This window comes from Canis lupus, chromosome 17, assembly GCF_003254725.2.
Source record: "Canis lupus dingo isolate Sandy chromosome 17, ASM325472v2, whole genome shotgun sequence".
Classification (NCBI taxonomy): domain Eukaryota; kingdom Metazoa; phylum Chordata; class Mammalia; order Carnivora; family Canidae; genus Canis; species Canis lupus.
This window is the reverse complement of record NC_064259.1, coordinates 25,670,978-25,696,563: the sequence shown is the minus strand read 5'-3', so window position 1 is coordinate 25,696,563 and position 25,586 is coordinate 25,670,978. Positions and strand designations below refer to the sequence as shown.

Genomic DNA, 25,586 nt, shown 5'->3' with positions numbered 1-25,586 from the left:
TTTTTCCAACCTACTGAACTATGAAACAAGTATTTACACAATATACCTACAAACAGCCTACAGTACACTATCCACATAATCATTCCACATATTGTCCATATAATCACTACTCTGCTTACCTAGGTAGTGTACGCCAACAGTTCTATCAGCCCAGATTCCTGAGATGAGCAACTAGTTTTACCTAAGCATTTTTCTAAAACTATCAAATTTCAGTTTGAACCCTTCTTCAAACTCCTAACATTCTTCCCACTCTTCACACAAAGCATATTTATCCTTAATTCAGTTATCTGGTCCCAAAATCAAACTTTTCTTTCTGACATCATCTAGATACTTTCAAAAGTCATAACCTTCAAATGGAAAACAGTAAAAGTCTCTTAGTCTTCAACATTTTTGAAATTAAGAAATGCATTCCACAATCCTTCAGACTGTATCGTTCACTTTGATGGGAATCACCTAGAGTTGGTAACTGTAAGTTTTGAAATACCATCTACGACTTATTTTAGATACTTCAGGAATAGAACACATCTCCCATTCACATCAGAAGCCTCCATAAACTCACCAATAAACTACCAATACAACAGAATTAACTGAGAATATACAGTAGTTCCCTCCCTATATAGGCAATGGATACATTCAAAGATCCCCAGTGGACACCTGAAAGTGCAGATAGTACAAAACTCTGTATGTGCTACATTTTATTTGTATACATACATATAATAAAGTTTAATTTACAAATTAGGCAGAGTAAGAGATTAACAGCAATATCTAATAATAAAATAGAATTATAATAAACTGTAATAAAGTTATGCCAGTGTAGTCTCTCTCTCAAAATATCTTGCTATACTGTACTCACTCTTCTTGTGACAATGTGAGATAAAATGCCTACGGGACGAGTTGATGAAATGCCTACGTAATGAGAAGTGAAGTGAATGACATAGGCATTGTGTCCTAGTGTTACGCTACTACTGACCTTTTGACCACATGTCAGAAGGAAGGTCATCTGCTTCAGGATAACAGTGGACCAGAGGTAACTGAAACTGTGGAAAGTGAAACCCCATTGGGTGGGGTGGACTACCGTACATATTTTACTACAAATGAATGAACTACTTCTAAATCCTAAAAGGAAGGAATTAAAAATTTTGAACCAGAGGATTTTCTTCTTTCCATAGCCATCTTTTAATACTACATAAGGACAACAATCCCAACCCTAAATGAGGTATCACAGAAAACGTCAACAAAAATACATGGTGACTTTCTAGAAACAGGGAAGTGAGGTAAACAGGACTATAGTATCTAAAGGAATGTGAAAAGCAACTAGGCATAGATGAAAAAGACAGAGTAACATTTTCCAACATTCCTTAGAAAAGGGATAAGGAAGCTGACAAGAAATACGTATAATTACAAAAAATACCTACTGAAATCATTGGACCCAGAAAAAAAGAGCAAAACTACAGCATACAAGGTTATGGTTAGAATTAAAAACTTTAAGAGCAGAAAAAGAAACACTTAGTTTAAACACTTTACTAAGAAAAACTGAGGCCCAGAGAGTTTAAGTGACAAGACCAAAGAGTAGGTTAGCAGAAGAGTTCAAGCTCTAAATAGGTCTCCAGGTAACCTGTGACCAGTTTATTATTCTTTCTCAGATTAAGAAATACAAATGTAGCCCTTTTCTGTTTTTGCAAAAGGACAGCAAAATGGCAAAAGAGTATTCTCTTCATCAGACTAATTTTTCTAATGAATCTATTTTTTCTTTTTCTAGAGCTAATTATATATCTGTATATTTTTCAGGGTATTTTCCCACTTAAATTTTTTTTTCTTTGCTAAAAACTACTTCAAAAGACAACAAGGTTTAACCCCAAATCAGTCCAGCATTGTTTGGGGGCTTTAAAAAAATTTCAGGACATTTTAGAATTTAGAGAGCACCTGTTATTCTATACTCTAATCTTTGAAAACTCTACCACACAAAGCCATGTGTGTTTCTCCCCCAGAGATTTAACAAGTTATATATGTCCTCAGTTCATGAGGTATAACATTACAAAACTGCCACAATTTAATAACACTTTTTAAAAATATGGCTACTTCCCAGGTACTGTGCTTTTTTATCATAATCAGTCCCCAAAATTCTAATTCACAGAGGTTAACATAACTCTTATGTACTGGGAAATGCATTTTGCCTATAATAAATGCAGAATTTGAATTCTGATATAGAAAAACTATTTTGAGATGTACGATTAGCCTTGCCTATTACATAAGTACATTAAAATATGAAATACACATGCTTTCGCTTTAACATTTAAGATAATGAGTAAGGCAGCACTTACTTGATGCCTTAATGTCTGATTTTATACTTTAAAATTTTTTCTCTCTTCACCTGTTTTATTTTGGGAATAAAGAACTTTAATTTCAATAATACTTTTATTTAATAATAGAATAAATCATGCAAATATACTGAACACATTCTGAAGGGCTTAATGTCAATTTCTTGACATTTGTGACAAAAACTCAGTAAAACTGTCACTTCACTTGTTTGGCTCAAATAAGTACCACTTAAAATTTAAGTATGGGACTCTACATATACTAATTCAAGATCTCTAACATTTAACATTTGAGTTTTCTCTGTGTTTTAGTAAAAATGTAGAGTTTGCATTAACTAAGAACTTCAGAACTAAAGTAATATTTAGCCTTACCTGTAACTGTATAAATGCAAGAATTTAAAAAAACAGAGTATCTAACATTTTTAACATACCTGTCACAGAATCTGATCTGGAATGCTCTTCGCTGTCTGAATCCTCCAGTAAATCATCACTTAAAGACAAAGTAAAAAATAATTTGAATTTCAAAAAAAAACATACGCATATTATGAGACAAAGAAAAAAGTACGTTATAAAAACCACTGCTCTGCATCTCATATGTAAGTACCATACAAAATTATTAAAACTAGCTTAAATAACATATATATAGTCAGATCATAACTGACTGGTAATGCTTATAATCAATTAACTTAAAATCATAAAATAATTATCTATCTGAAATAGAGTATGGAAACCTCTAAGAATCTATAATAAAATTTGTAGAGATTTAAAGACTTTTAAGGTATGACTGGGAATAGTCTGGGTAAATAAATGGATAAAAGAGAGTGTCAGCTAATAAAATCAAGTTAAAGCTTCAGGTAGTAAAACTGTAATAACTATTACTGAATTCAGGAAAGTTGTCCTAAAATCAAATAAATGTGTATATGTACATATACTCTCTCTCTCACATACACATACACACATTTCATTTTCGTTTTGGGTTTTATTTGTTTGTTTTGGAAGGGCTGATAACTCCTTAACAAGCAGGGAAACTATTACAAGAGGAGGTTAAAAAGAGACGGAAGTCCCTCCTTTTCTCTTCACTTAGTCAAGAAATTGTCAGCCTCTGTCTTTCATCCATCTTTATCCTCATTCTCTGTTATCAGACAAGAAAAAAAATTAATAAAAAATTACTCTAGTATAATATTAAGCTGTGTCTGTATTCTAACAATCAACACTTCTACAGCATTCTACAGCAGTTCTAATGTTCTGATGACCTCAATTAAAAAAATAAAAAGATGCACTTTGAGGGAAAGTAATATTAACTCTCCTGTTCTGAAACAATATATTTCATTTACAACTGAAATAACCAGGCACTGATGCAATTTTATTTTTTTTTTAATTTTTATTTATTTATGATAGTCACAGAGAGAGAGAGAGAGAGAGAGGCAGAGACATAGGCAGAGGGAGAAGCAGGCTCCATGCACCGGGAGCCTGACGTGGGATTCGATCCCGGGTCTCCAGGATCGCGCCCTGAGCCAAAGGCAGGCGCCAAACCGCTGCGCCACCCAGGGATCCCTCTGATGCAATTTTAAATGAAATATAAGTTAGTAATCTCTGTTAAAAAAAAAAATGTCTGGAATACTGGAATATAGAGCAAGGGCAGGGGCAGGACTCAGTTGGACATTTTTGACAAACTGCTGTTTTAAATTTTTCAAATGGAGGGGCACCTAGGTGACTCAGCCGGTTAAGCATCCGTCTTCACCTCAGGTCATGATCCCAAGGTCCTAGTATTGAGCCCCACATTGGGCTCCCTGCTTAGAGAGGAGCCGGCTTCTCCCTCTCCTGTGCTCCCCCTGCTTGTACTCTCCCACTCTCTCTCTCAAAAAAATAAAATCTTTTAAAAAATAAATAAATTTTTCAGGTGGAAATAACTTCATAAAACTATTCTGTGCTATAATTTAAAACAAAAAAATGTGCAAAAGTTCAAGATTCACTGCTAAGTAGCCGTAAGCTATTTAAATGCTAATTAGTTGATTTCAGAGAAATAATAAAGATATGAGGAAAAATAAACCAAAAAAAAAAAAACCCCAACAGGAAATATTAAACACTGGGAATTATCCAGAATGACAAACTCCAAACCAAGAAGACAAAACAGACCTCAAGTATGGGAGGGTTTTCACTTTAAGAAAAAATCAAACATTACCCAGAATCTAAGGAAATAAAGGTTTAAATAAAATAACTATATATTTTATTTTTTATTCTTTGTCATTTCTTTGTCTTTTTCTTTTTTTTCATTTTTTCTTTCTTTTTGTATATCTTTCTCTTTTTCTTTCTCCTTTCTTTCTTTCTCTTTCTTTCTTTCTTTCTTTCTCTCTCTCTCTCTCTCTTTCTTTTTGTGTGTGTGTATGTATGTATGTATGTATACCTCACACCCAATGTAAGAACCCAGCATGGGGCTTGAACTCACAACCCTAAGATCAAAACCTGAGCTGAGATCAAGAGTTGGACACTTAGGGGCAGCCCCGGTGGCGCAGAGGTTTAGCGCTGCCTGCAGCCCAGGGCGTGATCCTGGAGACCCGGGATCAAGTCCCACGTCGGGCTCCCTGCATGGAGCCCGCTTCTCTCTCTGCCTCTCTCTCTCTCTCTCTGAATGAATAAATAAATTTAAAAAAAAAGAAGAGTTGGACACTTAGGGATCCCTGGGTGGCTCAGTGGTTTAGTGCCTGCCTTTGGCCTAGAGTGTAGTCCTGGAGTCCCGGGATCAAGTCCCACATCAGGCTCCTGCATGGAGCCTGCTTCTCCCTCTGCCTGTGTCTCCACCTCTCTCTCCCGCTAATGAATAAATAAATAAAATATTAAAAAAAAAAAAAAAGAGTTGGACACTTAACTGACTGAGCCACCCAGGCACACCAGGGAGTTGTGTATTTTATCTATTTATTTGACAAAGAGAGAAAAAGAGCACAGGCAGGGTGGATGGCAGGTAGATGGAGAGGGAGTAACAGGCTCCCCACTGAGCAGGGAGTCAGATTCAGGGCTCAGGGCTCCATCGATCGCAACCTGAACCCAAGGCAGATGCTTAACTAACTGAGCCACCAGAGCGCACCCAACTAGTTGTGTATTTTAAAGTAGGATTCTAGGTGTCTTGATAGGAAATTACAAATAATGTTACAAAAGGTTGCCAGATAATCACCTTAACGGGCAAAAGACCAAAAACAAAAAAACAAAAAAACAAAAAACCTCTTTCTAAAGTTTTTCAAACTATAATCTTTTTTCAAAAAATTATTTAATGATAGAACAATTCTCATACCATTTCATAATAAAATCATGAGTGAAATGATTGAATTGTATGCTAAAAGGGTGAATTTTATGATATGTAACTATACCTTAATAAAACTTAAATATGAATTTAAAAACAAATACATATTTAAAAATTTATATATATGTTAACTGGATGTGATTATGGATACTCTTATGTTTCTTCACTTCTCTGTATTGTCCAATTTTTCTACATTAAGCATGCAATAGGTATTTAATAGACTCTAGATTTACTAAAGCCTTTTACATGTGCAAGACCTTTTGCAGAGTAATAAACATGCAAAATAAACAAGATATTACAAATAAATTTTAAATGGTTATTTAGGATTATCTGTTTTTGAAAACTGGAGATACTAGTATTACAGGGATACTTTAGCTTTGATGTATCAATACTATAAACAATTTCAAACTTTAATACAGGAAATTTTTACCAATTTGAAAAATATACAAATAAGATAAAAATGTTAATTTCCTAAAATTAAATGTGTTCCCAAATAATCTTCCTTCTCAAATAACTATTATTCCCTGAATAAATTCAGAACAACAACAAATGTTGCCTTTCAAGTAGAAACGATCATAAACAATCCATAAGCAAACTAAGCTGCTAATTAAACTTCTTGGCTACAAATAAATAAATAAATAAAAATAAACTTCTTGGCTAAGCTTTAATTTGTTCAATTAACCTATTATTATTCAAACTAATGAAACCCACACAGTATATTTTAAAACAAATTATGTTGTATCTTGTGCCACAAAATCAGTATTAGTTTAGTTCACTTTATTCACTACAGAAATCCTGCTACCTTTGGGGGAGTGAAAAGCCAGAGAGGAAGACTGAGGTTAGAGATGGTACTTCCAACTCTTTAGCTTCCTTCTATCACTCCAATTTAAGAGTATTGTTTCTGTATGAATGACATCATTTTCTTTTTTTTTTTTTTTAATTTATTTATGATAGTCACACAAAGAGAGAGAGAAAGAGAGGCAGAGACACAGGCAGAGGGAGAAGCAGACTCCATGCACCGGGAGCCCGACGTGGGATTCGACCCCGGGTCTCCAGGATCGCGCCCTGGGCCAAAGGCAGGCGCCAACCGCTGCACCACCCAGGGATCCCTGAATGACGTCATTTTCTTAGGAGAAAAGGGTCCTTCTACCCTAGAAAGACTACCTCTTAAGAGCATGCAGAGATTCGTATCTCACCTCCAGCACACTTTCCCATATAATACCTGTCCACCTGAAACACTGGGTACATTTTACCTGTGTGTGTGTGATATGTGTCTAATCTTAAAAGTATGTCATGATTTAATTTTTAATCCACTAATACAAAACTCCAAGACAAAAGTTCTAATAAAAATCAGTGTTCAGGGGGCGCATGGGTGGCTCAGTTAACCTGATGAAGGTAGATCTACCTTCAGCTCAGGTCATGATCCCAGGTTCCTGGGATCAGCCCCACATAGGGCTTCCTGCTCAGCGGGGAGCCTGCTTCTCCAGCTGCCCCACTTATGCTCCCTCTCTGTCAAATAAATAAATAAAATCTTTTTTAAAAATTACAGTGTTCAGGGGTGGCCTGGATGGCTCAGTCAGTTAAGCACTAACTCTTGGTTTCGGCTCAGGTCATGATCTCAGGGTCATGAGATTGAGCCCCATGGTGGGGTCTGCTCTCAGCATACAGTCTGCTTCAGATTCTTTCTCCCTCTCCCCTACCCGTTCGTGCTCTTTCTAAAATAAATAGATCCTTAAAAAAAACAAAATCAGTGTTCAGAAGCACAAACCAATTTCATTATCTTCTATTAATTTTCCACTAACTTCTAAGAAAATCACAGAGCTCAAGCACACTTACATTCTAGTCCTATTGACAAATGTGGTCAAAACTCAGACAACAGCAGCTCAGCAGCTTTTTCATCAAGCTCTCACAGGGATTTATAGTAACTAAGAACAGCCATGAAGTTTTAATTCAGTCTGTTCCAGAACTGAGACCACATTCATTTACCTACTCGTAATTTATACATATCATTAACCAAGAAAGACTAGACAGAAATGACCTTTCCAATTAATCTGTGAATTCTCTATTATTTCCATTAATGAATTAAATTGCACTAATCAAGTTTTACATTAGTTCTCAATGAAAGTACATGCCACCAAAGGGACTGTGAAGTAAAACAGTATTAAGTTACTGACTGTGGTATAGCGTCTATCACACATCAGAATATAGGAAGCCCCTGCAAGTGAAATGATAGATCATCTCAGCATCAGGACATCTGATCACAGTTAAGTAGGCTCCATTTCACACTGTTACTTTCAGAATCTTCAAAGGGAGTAGTTTCTACTGCTTAAGACAAGTTGAGTGGCTTATGGAACCCTTCATTCTATCTGTTGAGAATACTGCATATATTGCTCTGTAATCCTAGCCCAGTTCAGAGTTATAACTGCAGTGTCTTGGGAGACGAGTCGGTAAAGTAAAATTATATGTTGACCTTCTTGCCCCCACAAAGATCAAATACAGCTACAAAAATCAAGATTGTCAGACAAGCTGAATGAAAGATGTCTTACCAAAATATCTCTACAGCAGTAATCATCATGCCTCAACTCACTGATGACTACTGATAAACTGCTCTAAATCATCAGGTCATCTTCCCTAGCCATGGGTTATTCCACTATTCATTAACACTTCTACAATTTGAGGTGCTAATGAAAAAAAAAGTGGAAACCAAAATCACTTGGTTCAACTGCTCTAGGAAAAGATGTAGAAGAAGGCAAAATGGTAAATTTAATCCAGGGATTTTATTTCCTTATTTAGACTTTATTTTTCAGTGCAGCAATTCTTTCCAATTGGCAAAGACTGAGACAGAAAATAAAGTACATCTTACAGACGATGGCATTGCTGGCACTGCTGAATAAAAATTTTTCAAGTATCACACAGCTCTTTCAGATTTTATAACAAAATATTTGTTCTCGGGATCCCTGGGTGGCGCAGCGGTTTAGCGCCTGCCTTTGGCCCAGGGCACAATCCTGGAGACCCGGGATTGAATCCCATGTCGGGCTCCCGGTGCATGGAGCCTGCTTCTCCCTCTGCCTGTGACTCTGCCTCTCTCTCTCTCTCTGTGTGACTATCATAAATAAATAAAAATTAAAAAAAATATATATATATATTTGTTCTCTACTCTCTTCACCTAGTAATTTTTTCTGCTTAAGTAGAATTAAGAGAATATAAAATTTAGAAAAACACATAACTTTTATAAATGCAACTAAAAAAAAATTCACACACCTATCTCCTTCCAATTTTGGTATGTCTGAGCAGCTAGAGGAGTCTTCCAGCCACGCCAAAGTTGGTCTCCTTGATTCAACTGCTGAGCTTGGTTCTCCCGACAGAATAAGCTGCTGTACAATTGCTGGGTCATATGCATTAATTTCAAACTTTAAGTGCACCTAAACAAATGAAAAGCCTAAGTTTAAGATGGATTTTTTCCTCAATTACTAACCTGTTACTTAAAACTAAAATATACCTTCATAAGTTTGGAAACATCCCATATGCAGATCTTTCCTCGTTTTGTTGCGGCAGCGAGAAAGTGAGGGCAGCTCCCTGACCCAAAGCAAGATATTCTATCAGTTCCGTCCGTACAGGGAAACTGTGCAGGACTCGTGGCGAGAGTGACGGACAACGGCACATTCTGTGTGTGCTCACCCTTCACAAATGGGCAGTTCGGGGAGTGTCTCTCGTGTTCAGACCTTTACATAGATTAAGGAAAAGTTTACTGAACAACAAACCTGTTAAATCTGTAGGTCAAGACAGAACTTCAAGATCATCTTTTCTTTTTTAAAAAACAAAGTATGCTTTATGAAAAAGACTCAAACGCCACACCATTCCATCTCACCAAAATCACTCTAACATATTCAACCACTCACTTTAGTAGTTTTTATTCCCTTTAGCGGACCACACATAAAATCAGTCTCTGATGAAACAGAAATACTGTAGTAGGACTTACACTATATTCACATACTGATAAAATTGTGTAAAGCCCTGATATTCCCTCACACTGATTCCTACAACTATAAATAGCTACTTGGTTTCAGTTTAAAATTCTCCATAAAGATACAACACATGGTGACAACAGGTAATAATGTATTATATACCTGTAATTTGAGAAGAGGACATATCTTAAATTAGACCTTAATACATGTACACACACTAAATAATAACTAGGTGGATGGATATATTAATTGGCTTCATTTTGGTGGTCTTTTCAGTGTGTATATATACAAAAATATGAAGTGCATACCTTATATATTTATAATTTTTACATGTCAAAGATATCTCAATAGTTTTTTTCAATACAGCTTTTAAAAATTAATCCTATATAATTATATGCCTATCGATATTTATGAAAGGCACAATTGTAAATAACATCTAGGAAAACTCAATATGTCATTCATACCACAAAAAAATTTAGTATAGATCTGGAAGCAAAAGATCTATAAAATATGTAATAAAATGACCTATATTATGAACAAAGAAATACATCTTATACATTCACTATAGGACCAGACAAAAACTTCTAAACAAAATTTCTTTTCAAAGAAATGCAGAAAGATAACATTCATAGACTGAACATTATTTCTTTCATATAAACACTTATTGAGCAAAAAGAAATGTTAAATTTTACTTAGAAAATTCTAACATGTTTAATAAAAATAAAACACTAGGACTTCTCATCAAGATCAAAACTAGTATAATGACTTTAAGAATCTTCTCAGGGCAGCCCCGGTGGCGCAGCGGTTTAGTGCCACCTGCAGCCCGGGGTTTGATCCTGGGGACCCTGGATCGGGTCCCACGTCAGGCTCCCTGCATGGAGCCTGCTTCTCCCTCTGCCTGTGCCTCTGCGCCTCTCTCTTTCTGCGTCTCTATGAATAAATAAAAACTTAAAAAAAAAAAAAAAAGAATCTCAAATACTGAAAGCAGGATCAACACTTAAAAATTATCTCTCCAACTCTGTGACTTTTTTTCTTTTGGTTATTCTCTTTTTTTACACTAACTGTAATTATAAGGCATTATCTGAAGTCAGGATGCTGCTACAAAAAAAAAAAAAAAAAAAAAGAACCCTTTTTTGTGTATTGCCACGGCAAAGAAAGGGAAACTATGCTTATAAAATATGCCATTCCTGGGGGCACTTGGGTGGCTCAGTGGTTGAGCTTCTGCCTTTGGCTCAGGTTGTGATCCTGGGGTCCTCAAATCGAGTTCTGCATCAGGATCCTCGCAGGAAGCCTGCTTCTCCCTCTGCCTATGTCTTTGCCTCTCTCTGTGTTGTCGTGAATAAATAAATAATCTTTAAAAAAATGCCATTCCTTAGGGTGTACGTCTTTCTTTTTACAAGTACCTACAACTTACCCTATACCCATATAAACCCTGGACAATCTGCAATATGCAGATGTGTTACATAATTGCTTTTAAATGGCATCCCAAGCACATATTTTGACTGGTTTCTCTCCCAACTAAATTCTAGGCTATTTTCCTCTTTCCATCCTTCTTTCTTCCCTGAGTTTTTACTTTTTAATTAAAATGTTATTTACATAAGTGACACACAACTATATAAAGCTAAATATCACTCAATTATGATATCCAATCCCAGTAATCTCTTTTCCCACCTCCAAATACCTTTTATGAATTTAAATCATATACTTCTAAGATATTTTTCTAAGTTTATATATATGTACATATAAGAAAACACAGATTTTTTCATTTTAAATAAAAGTACTACTATATGAGTCATTCTACAAGAGATTTCTTAATAACATTACCAAATGTTACTGACAGTGAATAATAGACAGCAAACTAGTGACTCCTTTTAATTGTTGGATAATAGATTATATAAGCATACCACATTTTATTTGACTATTCCATCCTGACAAACATTTAAGATGATTCCAGTTTTTCATTGCAGTTACCGTCCATTTTATGCCTCTTAGCATACAAGAGGAATTCATTCCCTCAGGTAAATAAATAGTAGTGGAATTGCCAGATAATAGTATGTGCTCATTTTATTTTTTTTAAATCTTCAATACCCCTCCAAAGTAGCTCTATCGACTCCCATCATCAAAATAGGGGAGTCCCATTGTCCACTTCCAAGTCTTCCTTCTTTTCCCCCTTACAGATTCAGAAGGTACCTAGGCTCAGCTCCCCAGCTCTCTTCAATTCAGTTTCCTCCTATCCACTGTTCTCAAGCCCTCAGAGATGCTACCAATTGCTTAATTAAATCTGAAGAATCCTGAATCCTAGGGCAAGAAGAGAATTCTTGATTCCCTGACCATGTCAAGAAAAGATGGGTTCTGAACAGCCCAAGTTAAATATTTGAATCAATTTCCCACACACATAAAAAAACTTCTGAAAAAAGTTACATTCTGTAATATCATGGTATACTTTTTCAGGGATGGGTTAAATAACTGTTTGAGGATCAGTCTGAGAAACTAAAAGATACACATTAAAAGGATTTCTATATATATAAATAGTTTCTAGGGGAAAAGAGTGAGTTCCAAACAGAACCTTCACCTAAACTGGAAATTGCACATGTTCAACTCTCAGTTCACAGAGGGACACAAGTTCAACTTTTCATACAGTAAACCCCACTGTAAGTGGGATCCATGTGCATACTCAATCGGCTTCGGCTAGTTCACCACATTCACGATCAGCTGATTAACATTCAGAGACCTGAAACTAATTTTACTGCAAAATAAATGATGGATATATCTTAAAAGCAAACCCTGGTTCCATCACTGACTAGCCATATGACCTTTGGCAAATTTTTTCTTTATTTACAATAGGATAGTAATTCCTATCTCACTGAGTGACTATAAGGATTAAACTGGGAATATTCTCCATTCCCTCTTATTAAATGAAGATAATAATACCTATTTCATAGGGCTACTGTGAGAATTAAACGAGTTAAAAATAAATAAAATGCTTAGGATGCTACATGATAAATAGCATTAAACAAATATTCACTATTATTATTACTGTTTTTATTAATAAGGTCTCAGTTATTTGTAAAAATTACGTTTCAATACATGATCTCTAATGTTTATCCAAATTCTGAACTTTCACCCATTAGAATTCAAAATTACCACACACTCCTTAAAATTACTTCGAAGTTAAAAACGTAAATCGTAAGGCTCTAATCTGTGGATTCCCTACTGACAGGCAATAGACCAAGATTAAACTGAAGTTAATCATGCTGTATCAACTTACTCATCATAGCCTTCTGGTTTCAGGACCTAATTCTATTCTTTGGCATTTCTCCTATGTAGATTTTAGGAGGTCAAAGACCTTAGTTCCTGTATGCCACGTGATGTGACAACATAATGCTATCTCAATCTCTTAGCACAAAGACAAAACTACAGATGGTAAAAAGGCAAGAATATTATTATATCTAGATGAGAATTTAGAACCCTACTTATAGGATTAACTTAGGCTATTACCTCCAAAAAAAATCAAAACTTACCAAGGTTCATCAGTAGGTTCCCAACAAACGAGACATACACTACAAGTAAAGCACATGGCTCTATCATCTCCAGATGAGGCAGGCTGCAATGAAAATTCATAAAGACAGAAAAGGTTAATGTTAATCTTTTACTCTTAACAAAAAGTATTCTTAAAAAAGTTCATAGGGCTGCCCGGGGGGGCTCAGCGGTTTAGCGCCACCTTCAGCCCAGGGCCTGATCCTGGAGACCCGAGACCAAGTCCTAAGTCGGGCTCCCTGTGTGGAACCTGCTTCTCCTTCTGCCTATGTCTCTGCCTCTCTCATGAATAAATAAGTAACATCTTTTAAAAACAAAACAAAACTGAATCTCATACAACCAAACGAGAAAGTAAAAAGGAAAAGCAAACTAGTGAACCTAATTCATGTAATCTTAAAACACATGTGACAAAATGTCATATAATATGTAAAATAACATATCAAAATCTGAACCAAAATATAGCTCTGAAACATTAATATTTTTGAGGACTTAGCACCAACTATGCCTATAGATGTAAATTCACTATATATTTTTTAAAATTAAGAATAATCAGCCCCTCATGCGGGCAGAAGATTCCAGAAAATCTGATTTTATCTCTTTGCAAAGACGGAATACAATGAACAATAATTCAACAGAAAAGATACTGAGCCGTCACTTCACAGAGACTGTTGTAGCAAATATCAAATAGCAATAAAGATAAATTAGTAGGAAAATGGTTCATATTCAAACTTTAAAGTCAGGAAAATAAAAATTACTAATAATTCTAGTATTAGCCAGCCTCCAAACAAACCTAATTAAAACTGGACATCTGACAAACTATGAATAAAATAGTCAAATATTATGAGTTTCTGAATTAATTTTAGTTAAGATATTCCAAACACTTCAAGATTAACTAAGGAATAATCACTCTGTGGATTCTTTACAATAGTTACTTCAATATATTTCAGTTTAGTTGGATTGAAAGTTAAATAAGCATGCTTTATATAAGCTGATATGTAAATATTAAATTTCCTAGATTCTTTACTGGTAAGCCATTCTACATTACTCAGGTGAAGCCTCATTTAATTAGTATATTATACCCATCTGAAATCATTTTTAGCTCAATGAAACTCTCTATAATGTCTCTCTCTCATCTTTTGGTGACACAAATCCCTATACTCTAACGCTCTCTTTTCTTACATAAATCTATTTTCCTTGAATAATCATTCCTCTTTCTGTGCAATTTCTTTTTTTTTTTTTAAGATTTATTTATTTATTCATGAGACACAGACAGAGACAGAGACACAGGCAGACGGAGAAGCAGGCTCTTCGCAGGGAGCCAGATGTGGGACTCGATCCTGGATCTTGGGATCATGCCCTGAGTCAAAGGCCTACGCTCAACCACTGAGCCACCCAGGCATCCCTCTGTGGAATTTCTTAATCAGATCTTCAAAGTGTATATATTCAGGTTGCCCTGTACCACCTGCAATGTTGTTTCTATAGTTATACAGAAGTATGTGGGTAAATTGTATCCCAACCAAAATTAGAGTTTCAGGAGTAACTGCAATGTGTTACTTTTGTTGCATTACCCTCAGAATTTACTACTCTGTTATGAAGTAGAAATCAAGAAGTGGAAATTAACACACATCCAAAACTAACACTTTTCAAAAGCAAATGTAAAGAATACTGCCTTGTTTCTGAAAGAAAATAGTTATGAAGCACTAACTCAGTGGTTAGTTACTTATAACAATTTTTTTTCCTTTTGGACATATAGGAAATACCCAGTCAGTATTCAAAAATAAAAGAATAAAACAAAACTCACATAAATGCATACACACAAGCACATAGCAAGGCTGCATAAGTTTTTGAGGAAGTATTAAAATGTTGATGATTTTACTTAAGACTATAAAAGCACTCCGAAAAAAAAATGTTTTTTGAGTTTTTTCTACCTGATGATAAAATCCAGCTTGAGCCATGGGATCTGGTTGTGCCCATCTATAGCCTACATGAGGCCATGAGGTAAATGTCTCCCGTCTGTTAGCTTCACTATACATCAACGATCTAAAAGTAAACATACTTTATGTAATCAAAGTTAGGCATCAAATTATAGTGACACTCTTACTTAACAGTCAAGAAAAATTTTACTGGATTATCAACAAAAATTGGGAATGGTCTAATGACTGAGTTCAAATATGTATTTTAAACTAAGAAGGATCACTTTTAGGAATTTCTCTTACACACTGTAGAGAAAAAGAAACCTGATTGATGGCTCAAACTGATAATTCCAGGGGTAGATTAAATTAATGAATGTTGCATAATTACCAAGCAAAGAACAGAAAATCTGTAGACATAAAGACAGAGAGTCATATGCTTTCATCATGTGCCAAGTTTTGCATAAATGGATAAAACCACAATCAAAGGAACAGTGGTTTTATCTAAACCATGATGAGAAAGTTTTTTCAGTTTAATTTTTTTTTTAAGTAGAACGCAATCTTCTTTCTGTTCTTTCTCCAGAGAAATCCTTTTCTAAAAAAGGTGTACTTTCCAGGGAATTATCAAAAAGGGAAATCTTCATATGTTTTCATATTAAAATACATTAGCACTCTCGGAGTAAACCTACAGAGTATTTCTTTAAATGAGTTGCTTTTTTAAAAAAAAAATTTTATTTACTTTTTTAAGTAAGCTCTATGACCAAGGTGAGGCTTGAATTCACAACCACAAGATCAAGAGTCGCATGTTCTACCAACCCAGCCTGCTAGGTTCTCGACCTAGAGTATTTTTTTTAAAGAATGATACCAAATTTAGAAAAAGTCCAAATGGCTTCAAGAAAGAAAGGACCAGTAAACAAAGGTTACTCTTCCTAACACAAAAGAGCAAATTATCAATAATAGGAAGCGGGGGGTGGGGGCAGCAGGGGGGAGAAAGTGGTAAAGGTCATCACAGTGAGACCAAAAATATACTTTTCTCTAAATTCTTCCCTTAATTAGCACATAATTTCCTATAATACTGCTAGCGAGCTTAGTTTAATTCATAGTTGTGTTCTGGTTTGAAAAGAACAAAATATTTGGGTAAGAAAAGCCTTATCTGTTTACAGGCTATAGACATCTTCAGGATCTGTGTGAAACAGACAATTGTCCACTTACTTAAATTACTAAACAAAAGAGCAATAGCATCTAACAGACCCTAACTCAAACCTCTAACAAACCTAAGTTCATAAATGTCCTAATGAGGTTCCCAAATTCACTTTTAATGAAACAAATACCAAAGTCTATACCAAAATTAGTATTTTGAGATATTTAAATACCTCCAGAAACACAATATCCTATCCAGTAAATGTATTTCCTAAAATAAGACATTTACAACAGATTGCAGAGATTACTTTAGAAACCCAGCTACTATTTGCAAAGAAAATAGCTCTGAAGGGCTGTTTTATAATCTCAAGATAGGCATAGCTCTAGGAAAAGAAATACTTATTTCAGGTACATTTTTCCCCCTCTCCAGACATATACTAGGGAATATTTTAATGACAGTCATACCACATATCACGTGATTGCTGTTCAGATTAAAAATTATAGTCTCTACATTTTACCCAAAAGACAGACAATGCAATATAACTACAGAATATTAAAAACCCTTCCCAAATATTAACACAACCAAAAGCAGCTATTTATATAATTATAGAAGTCACTCAACAACAACAAATAGGCAACTGATTAAGCAAAAGTCTCAGTTTACCCAGCACTAAGCTAATAAATATTGCAAACTAATAGATGAGCCATACTTAATAGAAGTTTATTTATTCAGTAGGGGCTTTGCTAACATCAGTATGTACTATTTATAAATGTAATTCAGAAAAAAAGCACAGAAGTTATAATTCACATCCACTGAAAATATGAAATGCTACATGGGAAGGCAAATGTGAACTGAATCAAAACTGCTAAATTTAATATTTCCTCATAAGCATTTCTAAACTTCAGTACTTTTAGTAAGGATCTGGTAAATGTTATTTCAAATGGCAAATCATTTCAGTTTTTAAATAAACGTATTATTTGGCTTTTTAATCAGTTTTACACGAAGCAGGACCTCAATGAATCTCTACTGAAGAAAATAATGGTTGAGGTATGATTTCTGTGATACACTGTTTAAATCCAGGGTGGGCAGCATAAAAATCTTAATTCAAAATTGCCCTAAATGATTTTTTAACTCTTTTCCTTTTTTTTTTTTTTTTTTTTCTCTTTTCCTTTTTTAAGTGGGAAATAATATATGGCTCTTATAAATAGGTTCTGGCACGGCTTTTCAATTTATGAAAATTCATCTCAAAGATCACAAAATTTCATCAAGGCAAAATAATTCTTATCTATTGAATAATTACATTTTTAAGTGGACTCAAATATTTACTGAGTACAGAGCTGGAATTTTCAAAATAGTTTTATGACCCCTTTAAGTCCCTTCCAAGCACCAAGAGAAATTGTTTAACAGGAATTCAATTACTAATTCACTTCAGTATTTTGATATGAGAATCTGGATGGTTTTCAAAAACATTCTGAAATACATTTTTAATCATAATTAAATTTTTGTTACTCTTGGTTAATCCAAAAACCTAATCAATTCCATTTCATTGTCACATCTTATAAGAAAGGTTATACCTGTCCACAGAACGGCCTGGCCCCACTCCAAGTTCTGGACGAGCACTAGGTAAGAGGTAAGACAATCTGTCCATCACTGAGGATGCCACAGGTAAGGCAGCAACATTTTGATTTATTTTCTTGAGTTCATTCACAATGGCACTGGCAATGGACTTCAACACGTGATGAGGAAGATGAAATGTAACCGTGGCCCACTGAAATAAATTGGGAGTGTAAGCAAAGGAAAATGTCAACAGTTTAAATCAAAACTATAACTTATACATTATAAAATAAAAAGCTATTTATCAGGCTTGAGTCCATTTACTCCATTAATTTACCATGTAAGGCAGGAACTTGCAATTATATGAAAAATGAAACCTCAATTAGAAAAAGACAGTTTAGAACCTGATGGTAGACATCTTCTCACAGATGCATCAACAATTTAGGATAATGAAAATCACCTGTTATTTTTCATATTCCTCCAGCACACTTACAATAGAAAGCACAAAGTAGGCACTCAAATCTCTCCACTCAACATAATTTGCTTGTACAATGTAGTGATACTGTACATACTCATAGGCATATGAAGATTTACTTCAGTTTAGCAGAGTCTTATGTATTTGCTGTTGTTGCTATATACAAAGTAACTAGAAGTACAGATCTTGTAGTCACACAGACTTGGATTTCAAGACCATCTTCACCATCAACAATGTGACCCTGCTCAAATTAACTTCAGTCTCCCACTTCTGTAATATGAGGAAAAACAATACACCTACTGACATAATGTTCTTAAGAAAATTCAAGTGAGAATTGGTACAATGTTTCATACAGTAAGCATTCAACAAATATGAACTACAATTATTTAGCATTAAAATTATTTTTAAAGTTAGAAAGCAAATATGCTAAGTATTATTCTACCAGAGAAATAAGTTTATAAAATAATTTCATTTTTGTATACTGTCCCTGCTCACCTATGGTTTTCTAATCTGTCTAGCACATTCTAGGCAGCCTACTAAATTATTATCTATCCACCTAACTAGAAAAACTTTTGGACAGAAACATAACTTGAATTGCTAAAGAGAAAAAGATAAAGAGAAAAATGAAATCCTTTGTTTCTAAAAATAACCCATTCATAGATCCAAAGACTCTTACCTGAATCCACTTGAGAAAGGGTAGTACTACAATAAATGCCCCATTATACACTGTAAACCATACTCCAAGCCGTCCCCAAAGGCACCTGCAGACATTCACTACGGTCATTGTCCACTGGGAAATAGGAAATATTGTGATCTTTCAGGCTTTACAAAGCAGTAGCATTGAAACTGATGTAAAAAAATCACTGTGGTCCACTAGTTAAAGTGCAGACTTAGGATGGTCAAGTGATTAATAATAGAGTTTTGGGCCAGTAAAAAAATCACTGTGGTCCACTAGTTAAAGTGCAGACTTAGGATGGTCAAGTGATTAATAATAGAGCTTTGGGCCAAATAATAGAGTTTTGGGCCAAAGTTGAGCTTTGTGGATCCCTGTACCTATCTTGTAGTTATTTGTCAAGTTCCAAAAAGCATAATTGAAAGAGATATAAAACAGGCAACTACAAAAATTTCCACATTGCTTCTCTGGTCCTCTTTAGGAATTATTAAAGGAAGAAAGGTCAAGTAGAAGCCCCCAGAACTTCTATTCTCTACAAACCTACTAAACCAGAGCAATACCACACTTCTGAGGAAATTTCATGCTAAGAGACCTGAAAGATAGAGGAATTCAAACTACCTCACCTTAATTTAATTGGCCTGTCTGGTCTATGCAAAATGTGAATGGATCCAAAAGAAAAACTGTGGATTATAACCTATTAGGTGACTTCAAGTGCAGCTGCTATTTCAGATGAGGTTTCTTTACTAAAGCAAATCAACAAATCCCTTGGTTTCTGGTAGGCAGTTACAGTTCTGTGAAATACTTTCTTCTCGATGCTAATTTTTAACAACCATCCAAAAGTAGACTGCTTTTATCTGGCTGTAACAATCAATCTTCAGTCCTACCCTGGGATTATTGCTCATGCTCTTTACCATATCTATTCTGGAGACAGCTTGATCAACTTAATATCCTGTAGATCACCACACTGCTCTACAACATCACGCTGACTGGTCCAGATGAGGAGGAAGTAGCAAGGTACTTACATACCTTAGTAAGACATATGCAAGCCAGAGAGGATCAATAATGCCCAGAAAAACTAAGAGTCCCACAATCTCTGTGAAGTTTCTGGAAGTCTTTTGGTCTGAGCATGTCAGGATATTTCTTCCAACAAGAAATATCCTGCAAGACAAGTTGCTATAACTTATAAAAGCAAACAATGAAAAAGAGAAGCACAATGCTTGGTGGGCCTAGTGGGATTCTGGACCCAATATCTAGCATATCTGAGTATGCTATTCTAACTCCATTATCAAAGAATCCAGGAATAGAACAGGAAGCTCTGCAGTAGGACCTGGCTCAACCACAAGACATTCTGCCACTTTTACCAGTGAGCATAGGCAATGACACCAGAAGTGTGTGCAGTAGGTAAAGATGCTGAAAGGCCTGTCTGGCAAGCTGAACTGGGACAATCACTAGCACAATACTAGGGTAAAACCATGCCCTCCCCTGTAAATAACTGTTGAGAAAGTTTCTGGCTTCTCCTTCCCCAACAGAAATTAGTACCAATCCATGAGATAAATGTCTGTGTGATCAGAGTCGCCTGGGTGTCTTGGTCAGTTAATCATCCGATTTGGTTTCAGCTCAGGTCACGATCTCACGGTCATGAGACAGAGCCTCATGTTAGGCTGGGTGCTCAGTAGGGAGGTCTGCTTCTCTCCCTCTCCCACTCTCTCTAAAACAAATAAATCTTTTTTAAAAAACATGTGTGCAGGGGATGCCTGGGTGGCTCAGCGGTTTAGCATGATCCTGGAGACCCGGAATTGAGTCCCACATCAGGCTCCCTGCATGGAGCCTGCTTCTCCCTCTGCCTGTGTCTCTGCCTCTCTCTCTGTGTGTGTGTGTGTGTCTCTCATGAATAAATAAATTAAATCTTTACAAAAAAAAAAATTAAAAAAAAAACACTGTGCTATCAGAGCTGTCAGAAACGAGATGTTATATGACATACCAAACCGTACTCCTGAGAAGAAAAGACAAGTCTCTTTCACTGAGTGGTTTACAAGAGATAAATCTTGAGAAAGTCCAAAAGGTCAGTTTTGGACAAGCTGAATAAGCATGTAACTCAGACTTCTGTAATACCTACTATTGTAATAATTCCTCTTTCTCATTCTGCATTGACGGCTTCACAGAGAACTCCTTACGAGGTAATTGTAGAAGAAAATCCATGGCTCTGATTTACAAATGGTTCTGCACATTTGGCTGGTACCACCCTAGAGTGATGGCTTCAACCATTACAATCCCAATCAGGACAGTGGTGAAGGTAAATCTCAGTGGGCAGAACTTTAACCAGTATATGAGGCTGTTCTCTTTGTCTGGGCTGAGAACTGCCCATAAGTGAAGATCTTCACTGATAAACAGACAGTATCTATTATTTTGGCCAGATGGTCAGGCATTTGGAAAGATTAGGATTGCAGTTAAGGGTAAAGGTCTAAGGACAGACCTCACAAAATAAACAAGGTATGTGAAAATATTTATGAGATACACAAATGCTCATCAAAAGCCATCTACTTCCAAGGAAATGGACAAATTATACACATTGTATGAGTGTCACTTACCCTCTCCATAGCTACTCCAATGCTTTGCTCAATGGACCTGTATGCAAAGTGCCATGGAAACAGAGATGGAGGTATGTACAGGTCCAATAACACAAACTTCCTGTCACCAAGACTAATCAGGCTACAGCTGTTACTGATTGCCCAATCTATCAATAGCAGATAATAAAGCTGAGCCACTAATATGACACAGTTTTCCAGGGGGAACAGACAGCTATCTAATTACAAGTTGATTATACTGGGTTCTTTCAGCCATGGATTGGGCATCAACTTGCATTCACTATAATAAATATGTGTTCTACGTATGCGTTTACCTGTTCTGTCTACAACACTTTTGCGATACTATTAAACCACTGCCTGTGGACTAAGAGAATGGCTTATGCACTATGATGGTATTCCACACAACTTTGCTTCTAACCAAGAAAGCACTTCACAGCAAAAAACAAAACTAAACAAAACAAGAAAAACACAGCAATGGAATTCTCTGTCCATGAAGCTGATTGGTCTTACCGGTTATCATCCAACAAGCCTGACAAAAAAAGTGTAGTGCCCTACTGAAGTCTCATTTTCAGTACTAACTGGAAGAGAGGTTCTACCTTACAGAATGATGAATATGCTTAGACTCAACACAAATCAAACACTTAACGGTTTCTCCCAAAAGGGTTGCTATCATATTTAATACTCCATTCAGAGATTTTTTTTCCAAGCTTTAAGCTCTAGCAGTCCTACATCCCAAGGGAGAGTGTTCTATCAGGACTACAATGGTTCCATTGAATTATGTGTTAAAACTGCTACCCAGCAATATTGGGCTCCTCTTGTCACTGAATCATCAGGCAAAGAAAGCAGTTATTCTACTGCCTGGTATGATTAAAACTGACAAACAAGGGGAAAATGGATTGATGCTAACTGACAGGGGCAAGGAGAACTTAATAAGAAATGAAGGGAGTGCCTGGGTGCCTCAGTCAGTTAAGCATGTGCCTTTGGCTCAGGTAATGATCTCAGGGTCCTCAAGATAGAGTCCCATGTTGGGCTCCCACTCAGCGGGGAGTCTGCTTCTCCCTCTTCCTCTGCCCCTCCCCCTGCTTGTGCACACACACTCTTTCTCTCAAATAAAAGCTTTAAAAAAAAAAAAATAGAAACCAAGGGATTCTCTACAGTGCCTCTAAGTCCTCCCATGTCCAATAGTAACAGTGAATGGGTGATTACAAAAATTAAAACAGCATCACTGAGGATTTAGATCCTGCAAAAGTGAAGACTTGGGTGGGTCACCCCACCATGCAGACATCTGACAGCTGAGGTCAAATATGAAATTGGAAGTAGAGGGAAGTTATAAATTATCAAGTATATCCTTTTGACCATTATAGAACTGAGGGATATAGTAGCTATGAATATTTTCTTCTCTTCTTATTACACATGATGGAGGATGTAGATTTAGATCCAGACACACAGATGCAGACAGACATACAGACTTATTTTATGCAAGAATTTTGGATGTAGTTAATCTTTAAGTAGCACAGTTCTATTATCTAAACAATGAAACCTAAAAATAACTAAATTTTAGTAATTAGTATTAGCTATGGATAGATAAAATACCTATTAGAACTATTCATCTTTCATTTTGGGGGATGGGGAGAGGGAATCTTCATTTGTAAAACATGAAAACATAGTATTTTTGTTGTATAAAAAGTTCAAATATGCACAGAAAGTATGTATGGAGATGCTGAGTAGCCAAAGGGTATGCTGCGCCAATTAAAAAACTATTCTCTCTCAGCTCCAAACTGACCCTTTGTTTCTCTTCCCTATCATGTTATGGCTGGGACTCTACAAACTGTACTACTTCTTTGCCAGCCAGTTTCCTGGCTGTCAAGTTCCAACAAAAGGAACACAGGATGAAAATTGGAAAGCATGATGAGGGCAGAAAAGACTTCTCCCAGCTATTACTCATCACTGCTGTCAATGCTGATTCAGCACAGGACCTGGTGGTAGCAGCTGATTCTTCTAGTCTTCCATGTTTTATTTACTTAGCATTCCCAGAACCAGTCTCGTACAGCTCCTCAGAGGTATTAACACCAGCCATGCAGCATCCCTCTTCAGAGATCCATGTCTCAGCTCAAGCTCCGAGCCCCAAGCTCCAGCTAGACAGTAGCTCCCCGAGAAGCCTGAGGAGCTCCCTGAGAAGCCCAGACCCACAGAGCCTACTAAGTTTGTTGGTGCTGACAACCCTAAGCTCTTGCTCTGCAGACCTACGTGACAGCTGCTTCCTAGGCTTAATATCTCTGTGCTTCCTCAGGGCTTCCTTTCCACTTCTTCAGTTCTCAAACGTATGTTAAAATCAATTCCTTACAATAAATTCTCTTTGTTGGAAAGCATAGTATGGTTTCTGTTTTACTAAATAAAATGTCCCATCAAGAGAATAGTTAATATCATGGTAAATCTGTGTTTAAAAATTCAATATTAGGAAGGATACAGCTGATCTGAGGATTAATATGAAAGACACTCAAGATACATTCTTAACAGATAAAGCTAGGAATGTGCTATAAGTCTGAATGTGTGTGTCCCACACTCCAAATTCATCTGTAGAAATCCTAACCCTCAAAGGTGACGGGTACTAGTAGGCAGAGCTTCTGGGAAGTACTTAAGTCATGAGAATAGAGCTCTCTGAATGGAATGAATGCCTTTATAAAAGAGGCTACAGAAAGATCCCCTGACTTTCCCATCATGTCAGGACACAGTGAGAAGGAGCCAAGTATGAACCAGGAAGAAGGACTTCACCAGAAAACAGCCATTCTGGCACCTTGATCTTGGACTTCCCTGCCTTAGAACTATGAACAATAAACTTCTGTTGTATATAAGCTACCCAGTCAGTGGTATTCTGTTATAGCAGTCCAAACAGATGACACTACATCACATTTTAGTATAGTTACAACTTGTACTTAAGAAAAAAGAGAGCAGGCAGCCCAGGTGGTTCAGTGGTTTAGTGCCACCTTCAGCCTGGGGCGTGATCCTGGAGACCTGGAATCAAGTCCCATGTCGGGCTCCCTGCGTGGAGCCTGCTTCTCCCTCTGCCTGTGTCTCTGTCTCTGTGTGTGTGTGTGTGTGTGTGTGTGTGTGTGTGTGTCTCATGAATGAATGAATAGTCTTAAAAAGAGAGAGAGAGAAAAAAAGAAAAAAAGCTATAAAATCAAAAATTATTTTTAGGAAAAAAAAATTATTTTTAGGAAGATGGTTTACCTTCTACCTTACACCCTTTGGTATAAAAATTCCATATGTTTTATTACATTTAGAAAAAAAAGAAAAATCAATAAAAAATATCCAAGGATTTAATTCAAAGCACCATCTCACACAGACATCCTAGTCATGCCCACCAAAACATTATTTCAACAAAAGCCCAAATGGTCCCATTTCCAACGATATGTTCCATTTCTCATGAAGTTCATCACCTGACAAGGAAGTTCTTTCAACAGCCTCTCAACCAATACAGAGCCATCAAGTACAGAAGCTTTAGGAACAAAGTAAGCAAATAGTTCCCACAAACTGAAGTTAGATTTCAGTAAAAATAGTTTCAACTTTTAGGTGACTTATAAACACATTTTGTTCTCTAAAAGAGAAAAATCTAGAAGTACGATATTTCCCAGGGCAGGTCAAGAATGGGGAAAGGAGAAAGGTGAAAGTATGAAGGTGTTCTTTCTATTAAAATCCAAACAAGGTAATTTTTTTTTAAACTTCTTACCTTAGCAACTTTGTGGTTGGCTGCAGTCTCATGAGATGTATTTTTTAAACCATCTTTGAGCTGTGTGATGAACAAATCATAACCCTCCGTACTAGAAATATCTACCTTTTCTAAACATGCTGATAAGAGCTGTTGTGCCTAAATAAAAAAGATGATCACAGAAAATTAAACACAACAAAAACTCTTACATTCAGATCCTTATTCAAATACTTTAAATTGTAATGGCTTTGACAGGTATTATAACTAAAGTTTACTTTTACTTTTTTAATCAAACTTAGTCATATATAATTAATTATATATTGATTTGAAAGGGCTGTTACAAAATTAAATGAGATAAAGCAACATATTCAGTGTAGCACCACCGAGTTAAGTTTTAATACATGGAAGCTATTATAAACCAAAGCAA

The 25,586-nt window shown here is 36.0% G+C and overlaps 1 protein-coding gene across 17 annotated transcripts in view; it reads right to left on the bottom strand.

The window, feature by feature from the left end:
• The window catches only part of BIRC6 (baculoviral IAP repeat containing 6), a 230,751-nt gene that overhangs the window by 179,958 nt on the left and 25,207 nt on the right, over positions 1–25,586 (bottom strand). For all 17 annotated transcript variants that reach the window (XR_004806282.2, XM_025454221.3, XM_025454229.3 and 14 more), the window contains exons 3-9: positions 25,181–25,318; positions 17,738–17,931; positions 15,041–15,152; positions 13,097–13,179; positions 9,110–9,332; positions 8,872–9,032; positions 2,747–2,805 (exon numbers count right to left, since the gene is read on the bottom strand). Coding sequence is in view for 16 of the 17 variants with exons in the window: in XM_025454221.3 (XP_025310006.1) it covers positions 2,747–2,805; positions 8,872–9,032; positions 9,110–9,332; positions 13,097–13,179; positions 15,041–15,152; positions 17,738–17,931; positions 25,181–25,318 (970 nt within the window). In the remaining variant the exon portion in view is untranslated. The remainder of the gene's footprint in view (positions 1–2,746; positions 2,806–8,871; positions 9,033–9,109; positions 9,333–13,096; positions 13,180–15,040; positions 15,153–17,737; positions 17,932–25,180; positions 25,319–25,586) is intronic.